Here is a 13,147-nt window from a genome sequence, read left to right as displayed (position 1 = left end):
CAGCAGGTCACTCAGCATCCAATGTTTCAGGCTTATGCCTTTTGTCAAGGCCCAAAATGCTTCCTATGGACACTGCTTGACTAGCTGTTTCTCCAGCACTTTTGTGTATTAAGCTACAATCAGTGTCTACAGACTTGTTTAACCCTATTCTATTACTGCTTTTGAGGATCATTCTCTAATTTCTTTCTTGTCAGAAATTCTAGTCTATCATAATCCTATTTGTGCTTTTCATTTCCTGTGATGACCAATGTGTGTTGTCTTGCTCTCAATTTGTCCTTCAAAATTTTCTTCCTTTTCACTCTCTTTGTTCAATGTCTTATTGCTCTCCACTCCAGGTTTTACCCTCTACTGTTTGAATGTTCTCTTTGCATTTGTAGGGCCTTTCTTCCTGTGTTTTAGTAGCTGGTTTTTGGTACTATCTTGACCCTACTTTCCAGAATTTCACTTCACTTATAGATCCCCAAAAATATTGCCCTTTGTTTCACCTTCTGATTCCTGCTTGGGTCAGATGTTGAATGATGAAGAATTTAAGCATGTTTTACTATAAAATGATATTTTACATGAGTTAATATTTATGACTTTTTACTTTTTGTCTGAAGTTGAGACATATAGAGAACAGATTGGAAGCTGTACCTAACAGTACTGCTGTCTTAGACACAGTGATGGACAACAAAAAGACGCTGGGCAGTGCTACCAGGAAAGTCAGTCGGAAGGGTAAGTATTTGAAGTTGGAACAAAAAAAAACTTTAATGTAACATGGAGCAATGGTAACCATTTATCATGTTAAGACCACCATTAATCAAAAGCTTCTATGAAAACAAACACTGGAACTCCCCTTGAGGTAATTTTTTTTTTAAAAAGTCACGCAGTTGTAGTCTTTAACCAGTTACAGTAAAATTCCAATCATTATCTGCTTATTCGGAAATTCTATTGCTTCTGGCTTACTGGGCGATGAACCCATGCTACCTTCTAACTTCTTCGTCCTTGCATTTCAAGCTGACTAGGTTTGTGAAAAACATATTACAATGCCATGTAATGCACTTCACTTTTAAATAGAAAAGAGGTGTTATTAGGAATAATATTCCAGTAGTTCAGAAAATCTGTCAATGAACTGCGGATGCTCAATAGGTTTGTTGGTGTTTCACTGAATAGGTGAAACTATTTGCAGTAATATTTGGCAGTATTGTGGTATGATTTTTAAAAACTTTTGAGGTTATGAGATCTTAACCTTTGTAGATCTCTGCCCTACCCTGACTCTATTCACCTTGTGCTTTCCACATATTTTGTATCCATTTTGTACCAATAATCTTTCCGTGGATTTGAATGATTATCAATCCTTCACCTGATTGACCAATTCAAGGAAGTATTTTACATCTGTTATAACTTAAATATGCAAATTAAGAAAGTGAGGGAATTGGAAAATGCATGCTGCTGTACTATAATCTGTAAATAGATTTCATTTAATTGAGTTTCTTGATTTTTTCCTTCTCCTCCCCCCTCCCCCCCCACCAATGTTTTCCTCTGTAATGGCTGAGGCAGGCTTTAAAATTGCCTTTAATACCTAAAATGTATCTGAAAAAGATGGTGAAATTATGATAGCAATTTTTTTAATATTTGGTTTTGTATTTTTTATTCTTGCTTGCTATGGGAAAACTATATAATTCTGTAAGGCTTCAGTAAAAACTGTGTTAAAGTACCACAAACCCATTTCGGACTAAAGGGGGACAAATTGTACAAGGCATGATGCTGACAAAATTTGTGGATAAAAATCTATGATTTAGCTCCGAGAATGTGAGATTCTTTGAAATTAATTGTGCATAAGGCAGAGTACATCTCAAAACCCAACTCCCATCTATCAAACTGAAAATGTATGTACTGGAAGCAAATCTAACCACGTAACTATGTTCCAATATGTAATTGTAAATGTTAGAAAGAAAATTTTAACTAAGCTAATAACTTGAGTGTGATTATACTCTGGCCCTTGTCTTTGCTTCTGACAACTGCTTTGGAACCAGTATGTGTCAGCATACTTGTGAAATCTGTCAACAATTATGTAGACAACTACCCATATTATAATGGAAGTTGAATATGTTCATCTTACTCTCCTCTATAGCCTCCCCTTAGTGACTTTCATTCAAAATATTTGCTGCTAACTTGAAATGAATAGAGCACAGCTGAACAATCACCATAAACCTCAGTTACTTCTGTTAGTTTCCAGTTTGCAACTCTTTGATTTTAAAATTCCTTCATAACTTTGTTGCTTTTCATTATCCTAAGCCATATCCAGTGCTTTTCTGCACCCTCCTGCATGGGATTTATTAGTTTTGGCTTTTATGAATAAATTTTATGGTAGCACATTGAGCTAGTCAAGTTTATCAACATCTGATTGTACAAGTACAACTTAACAAAACAGTATTTTCCGGTCCTAGTGCCAAAACATGCAGACACAATACATACAGACAAATAATACACACGAAGAACAAATATTACAGCTATAAAAATAAATAAATAAATAGATTTTGTGTAGATGAGAGTTTTGGATGGTTAGTGTGAGCAGTTGCTTTGGTTCTTCAGTTTTCTCACTGCCCATGGGAAGAAGCTATTCCTCAGCCTGGTGGAGCTGGCTCTGATACTCCTGTATCTGTTCCTGTCAGGGAACAGCTGAAAGATGCTGTGTGTAGGGTGGAAGGGGGCCTCTATGATTTTTTGCGTGTCCTCTTCATAGTTTTCATTTGAATGTAACAAAATGCCCCAAAGTATTCAAGCTCCTAAGAAAATCTGTGTTTTATGTATTCAGAACCTCTCACTTTCATATGATGTTGCCATTAAATAAAAACTCTAATATTGAGCATGTTCATTAATGTTTATGAGAGGGGAAATCCTGTTTTTTAAAAACTTTTTTTTAAAATCCCTGTCAGATGGAAGATGTGTAGAGGACTCTTTTGGTGGTGCTTCAGCTGGCAAGTCCAATAGTCATATCAAATCACGCAAGGACAAAATGTCCCGGAGCCCCTTGAGATCTACTACCCTGGAAAGCAACATCAAGAAGAGCAGTCAAGTAGAATTCAGGGATCCTTTGGCTTCATATAAATATGTTGAGAGGTATGTACATATTTTCAGGAACTGATTATGCAAGGTCTCTATTAGGGAGGGCATTGAATTATCATCATCACTGATGATGCATAAATTATAATAAACCTTTACTAGTTTTTCTTCCAAGTATAGATGCTAGAATGACATTGGATTATGAAAAGAGATTTGGGTGCATCTCCATTTATTCTGGGGCCCTTATTCCTGCCTTCATCTCTGCAGATGCTGGAATCTTAAATGAGCAAAGAGAAACTGGAGTGACTTGGCAGAACAGGCAGCATCCGCGGAGGGAAAGAGATACTCAATGTTTTGGGTTGGGACCCTATATATCGATCTGCCGAGTCTTTCCAGCTTCTCTTTGTTCGTAATGTTGAGTTTGAATCTGTTTAATGGATTGAACAAAACTAGGATTAAGTACAAAATCCTTTAACAATCTTTGAATCTGGTTTGAGAACTATAGAATGATGAAAATAATCTGTTGGACAATAACAGCAAGGGGAGTTAATGATTTTGGAAAAGTCTATAGAAACTCAAGCAATCTTCATGAGTGCAATGCATGCAAAGGGATCTGATAGTTGCTCAAGATTACAGTTTTGATAATGTTAACTGAGGGGAACAACGTTCATTTGTTAAATTATTAAATACTGAGTAAATTTAGTTTGAATCAAATGTAATCACTTAACTAAGAGTGAGGATAGGAGAATAGATTTTCTTAATTAAAAAAGATTTCCCTTCCTGTAACTCCAATTAAAAAAATACAGAAACCCATTTGAAAGTGAACATTAGAGAGAATAGGTTGATGGATAAATAGATGCCTCCTTCAGAATAGAAGGTGGAGTTTTGTTTGTTAAATGTCAGTCTGAACACTGAGGCTAAGTATTTATTTGCATAGCAGATTGTTTCCTGCAAATCTTGCCCTCTTCATTCAAGTATTTTTTTGAAGGAAATGACTTGTTTCACAGAAACTTCAATTAAGACTTTTCGTTTTCTGAACATCCCAAACTGTTTTCCAACATTAGATACAGTCATGTGGTCAAATGCTTTATTACTTCCTTGTTCAGCATCAATTGCTGCACAAAAATAGGTTCTAATCTTTTCTGAACTTGATGTAGAGTGAAAGACCAATAACCACAACCTGTTTGTTTCATATTATCAGAGAAGATGGCAGTATCCCACCCTGTCTGACTGCTGGCCAGCTGGAAGCTCAGTACCTCCTTTCCAATTTGATCTCCAGTGAAGTGCAAGGGAAGGAGAGTGAAATTCGCCACATGATATATGAGCGAGACAACAGGAGTTACCACAGTTTGGATGTTGATAGCTCGCGATCATCTGCAGTGGATGATACCGTCGTAAAATTTCTCAATGACCAATTAGCACTTGATGCTCTGCACAACTCTGCACTTTACAAAACTTTAAACCAGGATACAGTGGAACAGAAGGGCAATGGCATTAAAACCTTCCACTCTGAGGCAGTGAGCAATGATGTAGGCACAAAGAGTGAACAGCCTTCTGAGCAGTCTCAGCTGTCCTCTCCGAATTCCACATCTGGATCAATGTTGCAGAGACTAGAAATGATGCGCAGGAAGCAACATGATGACAAACTTGAGAAACTGAAGGAGCGGATTAGGAAGCAACGGGAGCATTCAGAAGAGCCTCTCGAGAGGGACCGGCAGCTAAACTTCCTTGAGTTGCCTATTACGCTTTGTGCAGGTACTCCAACTCCGACCACCAAAGTGAGAAAAGTTGCTGTAGCACCACCTGGTCCATCATATAAAGGTACAAAGGCCATTCCCAAAATGTTTATTTCTTTCTGCTTCCCTTTTTGATGAATAGTTTTGAGATACAAGTAAACCATGTGCATACAAGTGAAAGGGACAGCTTTGCTTCCTATGTCTGAATTATGTGTACTTGTAATGTGAAGAATATGGCTGTCAAATTTTGCATAGTGAGGTCTTACTGCATGATTATGAATGGGTAATTTAGAGATGTTTGAAAGATGAACATTGGCCTGCTCAAGAGAGAACCCTTATACTCTAAGGATAGTGGGATATTTTAAACCATTTGAGAGTGCAGAAGATATCCTCATTAAAATATGGTGTCTTCAACAGTATAACTCACCCTGATACTTAGTGTAACTTCAATCGGCAATGGGATCACAGGGGTGCAACAACCAGCACTAGTTTGTCAGCTCCAGCAATATACACTGCAATTTTGACCTTGAATCTATGTGTGAAATTTGCACATTCTCCCTGTGGCCATGTGCGCTTCCCAAAATTGGTCTATCTAGTATATTCATTGACTACTGTAACTTGTCATTAGTTTTGGTGGATAGCTGAAGAATTCTGGCAAATCGGTTTGTGAGAGAATAGGTGCAGAGAGATGAGAAGAGAAATGAAGTGGCTTGGTGTAGTTTGATAATCAATGCTAACTAAGTGGACCATATGGGCATCACCTGTATCATGAGTAAATCTCCAAAATCTCTGGAGAGGGACTGGAACCAACTTATCACTAACCAAGGTGAGAACAACCACTGAACATCAGCAGTAAATTGTGACATCCTCTCAGTACAACTACAGAAGGTTCCAACAGGGATTAGACTCTGGCTATGTATTGTCGATAAAGGGTACCAACTTGCAATTTACAATCGCAATGCAGTATTTATCAAATTGGAGTACCGATGTGAATTTGTACCTGTACCTTTTTTGGAGCCATTGAACGTGGCGAGATCCAGCTCTGTGCAACAGTAGTTTGAACTTTGAACTTGCTTCCATCCAGTAATCAAAAATTGGAACAGAAAAATAATGTTCATTGAAATGCTCCAACCCAACCCCTCTTCCCCCACCCTGGCACACATCTAAGGAGCAACCTTTTGTGAACGCAACATACAGTAGTCTTTCTCTGTCACATTGATTTACCTGAGCAGTTCCAGCATTTTCATTCTCCCATCTAAATGTGATTCAAAGACAGCAAATGTCACGCCACTGTTTAAAAAGGATGTAGAGAAAAGGTTGGCCAGTTAGCCTAACATCTGTTTAAGCTAAATGTTTCAAGCAAGCATAAAGGAAGAACTAGTGAGACATGTATTTTTTAAAAATAGTTTATTGAAGCAGACACAGCATAGATTCAGGAAGGCCAGGTCGTGGTTGACAAATTTGCTGGAGTTTTGAGGATATAACAAGAATAGTGGGTAGATGGGACAGTTGGAATGTCGTATATTTCCAGAAGATGGTCAATAAAGAGCAGGATTAGACTTGTCCACAAGAAATCACAGAGTTTACACAGAAATGCTGGAGAAACAATCTCCCAATCTGAGATCTGTCTCTTTTATGTAGAGAGCATGAGGCCATGCAGCAACACATCACTTTGTGACTGGGTGATCGTTTCGCTGAGTTCCTTTGCTCAGTCCTCAGCAATGGCAGGAATCTCAGTAGCCAACTATTTCAATTCTGTGCCCCTCCCACATGCAGGCATAGCTGTCCATGGCCTCATACCCTGCCAAACCAAGGCCACCTGCAAATTGGAGGAGCAGCAGCTAATATTCTGTCTGAGCACTCTCCAATCAGATGGAATTTACATTGACCTCTGGTTTCCATTAGACCACTCCCCAATCTCTCTCTGCTATCCCTTTGTCTCCTTTCCTCCAGTCTCCACAGCCTTCCTTCTTTCAGAGCTATCCCCTCCCCGATCACTTTTCATCTTTTTCTCGTGCCACCCCACCCATATCCATAAATGATATCTTGCCTGTGGTCTGTGCTCTACCTGCCCCTCGCCCTAGCATTTTTATTCAGACACCTGCATGCTTCTTGTTCATACCTTGATGAAGGACTCAGGCCCAAAACATTGGTTATGTACTTTTGTTTGCACCTTAAAGAATGCTGTGTGAAGTTTCTCCAGCATTTTTGTGTAAACTACAATCACAGTATCTCCAGTCTTTTTTAACACTAAGAATGCATGGAATTGTGATAGAGAATTGGTTAACCAATAGAAGGTGTAGAATTGGAATAAATTAGTTTTTTGATTGGCAATCAGTGGTGAGCAGAGTACCATGGGGGCCAGTGTTGGACTCACAACTGTTCACCAGGCTAAAAAGTCTGTAATTACTTGGATTATACTTGTAACCCTTTTTGAATAATGGCACCATATTTGCCATCATCTTGTCCTCCAGTTCTTTTCCTCAGCAAAGAGTTAAAAATGTCTGTCAAGTCCCCAACAATTGCCTTCCTGCCTTCCCATAATGTCTGGGATGCACCTGATCTGAACTTGCAGATTTATTCACCCTGATACAATGTAAGACTGCTAACACCTCTTCACTACTCATGTAGATTTGCCCCGGACCATCTTTAGTTACCCACATCATCTACTATCCTGTTCACTAGTAAACACATTCACAAAGTAATTCATTTAAGAATTTCCTCATATCCTCTGGCTCTGCACATAGACCTTCCCCATTTCCCCCCCACCCTCCCCAAGATCCTGAAGGAGGCCTGTTCTTTCCCTCATGACCTGTTTGTTCTACTTGTAAAATCTTTTTGGATTCTCCCTTTACACTATCTGCCAAAGCCATCTCTCAGTCTCCTCTTCCAAGTTTTTACAGACCTCAGCAATAGCTACATATTTAATTCTTTAGCTCCCGGTGACTCTTTGATGACCTATATTGTACACCCATCAAGGTGACTACTCCTTTTTCAGATCCTGATTTCCACCCACATTGTCTTACATGATAGTTCTCTGGCAATATCCTCTCAAAGAATTTGTGAATGAATTTTATTCTTGTATTAGGTAAAATCTTGCATTTACTTTCATTACAGGTTTTAATCCCACAGAGACAAAAATTCGCACTCCTGATGGCAAGGTGTGGCGTGAACAAGAAATGCACAATATTAGCAAGGATCTGTACCGAGACTTCACACTCCAGTTGGCAGGTGAGGAACTTTTCACTGGTTGGGATTGTTGCATTGGGAGGGTTCAATGCTTCCTCTTGACTCTGCCCAACCATTCTTAAGATCATGCTTGATCAGTATCTTGATCGTATTTGTTTCTGTTCACCATGTAATCTTTTATTTTATCCAAGGAGAATCAAACTGATTAGCTCCAGCCTGCATAATGTTGTGGATAGAGTTCTAGATTTTCATCTTTCCTCTCAAAGTATTTATTGCTGCAAAGTGAACCTCTGCCATAACCCTCAGCTTTCCATCCTGTCAATTTTGTCTCAATCAAATTTGTGAGACACTTACCCACGTACAAAGCCATTCCCTAATCTGATTTTCTCTTTCCAGAGTGCCTTCTAAATATTTCCCACCACTATTGGGCTTATCTGCTTGTAGTTTCATGACATCCTTGCTCTCCTTGAATAAACGTATATTAGCTATTCTCCAGCCTCCTGGTGCTTCACTTGTGACCAACAATAAAACAAAAATCTCTGCAAAGGCCTGAGCAATCTCCTCTCTTCTTATAACATTCTAACACTCAGCCAATCACGGTCATTCTACACTACCATCTGAACGTATGTGCATATACACATTGGTGATAGAATCTGTACCATCACAAACATGCACCGTCTCCCCGAATGGTTTTGTCCAAATCGCTAAGGGAACTTGCTGTCTCCATAGCTACCTTATTACAGCATCTACAGCCTCTTGTAACTCCACTTATAATTTTCTAGCTTTTGTTTTTGTTTCCACCCTTCCCACCACCACCAACCTTGTTCCATCTGTCCCCCTTTTTTCCTTTGTCTCTACTTGTCATCCAACAGCTACTGTCTTGTAACTCCACACCCTATCCTACCGGGCTGCATCTGCCCATCAACACTCTCCTTGCCTGGTTCCCCCTACCAGTAACCAATCCTAAACTTGCTCCTTCTCTCCTCTTTATTCTGGCTAGCTCCCCTTTACGTTCAATCCATGTGCACAGTCTTGATCCAAAACATCAACTATCTTATTGCCTCCATGGATGCTACTTCATTGAGTTCATCCAGCAGTTTCTTCTTTGTTTTGGGTTCTAGCATCTGCAGTTTTTTGTGTCTCCATGGTGCAAATTGAATTGTTTGATTTGAAGAGGAATGGGTAAAAGAGAGAGCATTAGGAAATGTCTTCTTTCCATCCTTGTCTAGTTGCATTTGTCTGCCCGTATCTCTTGTATAGTTTGTAGAATTGAAACATTCTTATGACTTTGTTGGGTGGTTTTGACAGCATCAAAACATGTATATCACATTTAAATCAAGTACAAATATGTCATTTCTTGTTCCACGTAGGGTTGGATTGAAGGTCCAACTCCTGCAGCTGAATCTGAATTGACAAATTGCTTTTCAACTGTTTTTGCTCTGTTTTAGTTGGACAGCCAGACAAGCTTTTGGTATAATGGATTTCTGTCCAGATGCAGCATTAAACCCTTAGGACAGACAGGTTGCTTTTGATTGTTTGTTACAATGTAAAATCATAGAGCAAATGTATTCCAATTTATTGTTTGACCAGTCAAGGAACTGATACAGTTTTGCCAGTCCTGTCATTACTCATCTGTGATAGCTGAGATTCAGCATCCACACTGCATTAGTCCAAGTGCTTTGAAGATGGGCATTCTATTCTGATCTCTATTAAAGGAAGAGGTTAGAAAGGTAAAAGGCAAAAAAGCCCATTGCATCACTTTGAGCATCTCTTGCCTATCTGGTTCCACATTGGCCTTGTCACTTCAAAACCCACCAACCAGCGTGGAAAATGTGCAAAAAGACTACACTCTTGTTATCACTGGTTGATTATATTAGTATGCTCTGTCTACACTGATCTTGATTTTTAATAGGGTGGTTTCAAAGAATCAATTCTAATAAAATTGTGAATTTGCTTTCCTTTCCAGAGAGTAGTAAGATCAAGGAAGTTCCATGTGTAAAAGCTAGAGAGAAGAAAGCCACCAAACCTGTGCGTAAAGTACAGAAAATGACTCGATCACCGAGCCCTGACACCAAACCAAGTGAGTGAAACAAATTTTCCATTTTTTTTTTAAACACTGCACTTTTGCTCTTTTATTAGGTCATGTGTCAGACAAAAGTGCAAACTGTAATCTAATATTGCGAAAGCAAAATGGAGAAAGTTAAATAGCAAAGCAACATTTTGTGACACGTGCTTATTGTTTCAGAAGCCAAAATAAATCCAAATTCCTGGTCCTTTTAGATTTTAACAGATTTGTAATGGATGGAAAGCTGCATGAATGCTAAAATAATTTTGCTTTACCACTGCAAAGCAACTCTGATAACACGAGCCGTTTTCACACCACAAATTCCTGGAAATTCAGGTCCTCCCGGGCCTTTCACACCACAGTCCAAATTCCCAGGTATTTGCCCTCCTCAGCAATTTGGGGGGGTCATGCCCCCAAACGATGACATATTCTGCACTAACAGAAGTAAGAAGGTCTTTTTACACCACAGTATAAAATGAAGATTCTTGAGAAATTTTACAAGGAACCCTCCCACGAACCTGTGGTGTGAAAAGCTTGGCCAGGAGTATTAAGCGGGTCTGTGGCCCTACATCAATGGCCAAGCAGGTGAAGCCTCACGATGTCAGAGCTTGCATGCTGCGCCATGTAGGTGATTAAAATTAAAAGATACCCACCTCCTGTAACAGCGGGCCGCATCAGCACATTGCGATGGCAGCACAATGTCAAGGTGAGTGCATTTGGTGTTGTACCCTGATCAGTGTTGAATGTGGTCAATGCTTGTGGACTGATCAAGGCTCTTCCATGTATTGGCCAACCATACATTCTCTTGCATCACCACCTGTTGGATATGTTGAATTTGATCTCTAGCCTGGGGAAAAAGGCAGCCACAAGAAGGTGATGAGAGATGCAGTAGTTTCAAAAGTTGACCATCTGTTGTATTTTACATTTATGACTGTGGCTTGGTACGACAACTACACAATTTACATATTTGCTGACTGTACCACTGTAGTGCGCTTTATAAAAAGGAGTGATGAGTCAGCATATGGTGGAAAATTGAAAATTTGGCTGAATGGTGTGCCAACAACAACCTCTCACTCAATGTCACCAAAACTAAGGAGATGATTGTAGACTTCAGGAATGAAAAACAGAGGTGCATGATCCAATGAGCATTGGGGAATCAGAGGGGAAGAAGTGAGCAAATTTAAATTCCTGGGAGTCACTATCTCAGAGGACCTTCCGTGAATCCAACATACCGATGTCATCATGGAAAAAGCACGTCAGCACCCCTACTTCAGGGGCTTGCGGATGTTTAGAATGACATCGTCGGAAATCTTGGCAAATGTCTATAGATGTGTAGTGAAATGTGCTGACTGGCTGCATCACAGCTTATATGGGAGCACCAATACCTCTGACTAGAAAGTCCTGCAAAAGGTAGTGGTCTCAGCCCAGTACGTCAGGCAAAACTCTCCCCACCATGGAATGCTGGGGTGGCAGCTGCATCGGACTTGGGGAGGGTGGTGAAGGAGGTGCCACCTGCACCTATCCCACCCCGCCCCCCCTTCCCTAGCTATGCCACTGGCTGTCATAAGAGTCCTCTTATCACCAGGTTCAGGAACAGCTGCTATCCCTCCACCGTCAGACTCCTAAATAACGGACTCAGAGACTCGTTTAAAGACTTTGCATATTATTTATAACTGAATATTTATCTTTCTGTTTATTTTCTTTCTTTGTTTGCTCTTTTGTGTACACATGTTCTTTTGAATATCATTTATAGTTACCAATTGAGTATAATTCTTCCTTTGGCAAATACTAGAGCGCATCGGATGTCCCCCAAAGTTCCTCAACATGATTATCCAACTGCACGAAAACCAACAAGGTCGGGTCAGATACAGCAATGAGCTCTCTGAACCCTTCTCCATTAACAATGGCGTGAAGCAAGGCTGTGTTCTCGCACCAACCCTCTTTTCAATCTTCTTCAGCATGATGCTGAACCAAGCCATGAAAGACCCGAACAATGAAGACGCTGTTTACATCCGGTACTGCACGGATGGCAGTCTCTTCAATCTGAGGCGCCTGCAAGCTCACACCAAGACACAAGAGAAACTTGTCCGTGAACTACTCTTTGCAGACGATGCCGCTTTAGTTGCCCATTCAGAGCCAGCTCTTCAGCGCTTGACGTCCTGCTTTGCGGAAACTGCCAAAATGTTTGGCCTGGAAGTCAGCCTGAAGAAAACTGAGGTCCTCCATCAGCCAGCTCCCCACCATGACTACCAGCCCCCCCACATCTCCATCGGGCACACAAAACTCAAAACGGTCAACCAGTTTACCTATCTCGGCTGCACCATTTCATCAGATGCAAGGATCGACAATGAGATAGACAACAGACTCGCCAAGGCAAATAGCGCCTTTGGAAGACTACACAAAAGAGTCTGGAAAAACAACCAACTGAAAAACCTCACAAAGATAAGCGTATACAGAGCCGTTGTCATACCCACACTCCTGTTCGGCTCCGAATCATGGGTCCTCTACTGGCATCACCTACGGCTCCTAGAACGCTTCCACCAGCGTTGTCTCCGCTCCATCCTCAACATCCATTGGAGCGCTTTCATCCCTAACGTCGAAGTACTCAAGATGGCAGAGGTCGACAGCATCGAGTCCACGCTGCTGAAGATCCAGCTGCGCTGGGTGGGTCACGTCTCCAGAATGGAGGACCATCGCCTTCCCAAGATCGTGTTATATGGCGAGCTCTCCACTGGCCACCGTGACAGAGGTGCACCAAAGAAAAGGTACAAGGACTGCCTAAAGAAATCTCTTGGTGCCTGCCACATTGACCACCGCCAGTGGGCTGATATCGCCTCAAACCGTGCATCTTGGCGCCTCACAGTTTGGCGGGCAGCAGCCTCCTTTGAAGAAGACCGCAGAGCCCACCTCACTGACAAAAGGCAAAGGAGGAAAAACCCAACCCCAACCAACCAATTTTCCCCTGCAGCCGCTGCAACCGTGTCTGCCTGTCCCGCATCGGACTTGTCAGCCACAAACGAGCCTGCCGCAGACGTGGACTTTTACCCCCTCCATAAATCTTCGTCCGCGAAGCCAAGCCAAAGAAAAGAAATTCTTCCTGGCCTGCAGGAAT

The 13,147-nt window shown here is 40.9% G+C and overlaps 1 protein-coding gene across 5 annotated transcripts in view; it reads left to right on the top strand.

The window, feature by feature from the left end:
- The window catches only part of cep350 (centrosomal protein 350), a 237,025-nt gene that overhangs the window by 73,669 nt on the left and 150,209 nt on the right, over positions 1-13,147 (top strand). For all 5 annotated transcript variants that reach the window (XM_069937585.1, XM_069937584.1, XM_069937586.1 and 2 more), the window contains exons 4-8: positions 600-714; positions 2,919-3,102; positions 4,247-4,866; positions 7,899-8,012; positions 9,937-10,050. In XM_069937585.1, coding sequence (XP_069793686.1) covers positions 600-714; positions 2,919-3,102; positions 4,247-4,866; positions 7,899-8,012; positions 9,937-10,050 — 1,147 coding nt within the window. The remainder of the gene's footprint in view (positions 1-599; positions 715-2,918; positions 3,103-4,246; positions 4,867-7,898; positions 8,013-9,936; positions 10,051-13,147) is intronic.

This window comes from Narcine bancroftii, chromosome 5, assembly GCF_036971445.1.
Source record: "Narcine bancroftii isolate sNarBan1 chromosome 5, sNarBan1.hap1, whole genome shotgun sequence".
Lineage (NCBI taxonomy): Eukaryota > Metazoa > Chordata > Chondrichthyes > Torpediniformes > Narcinidae > Narcine > Narcine bancroftii.
This window is presented reverse-complemented; position numbering and strand designations above follow the sequence as displayed.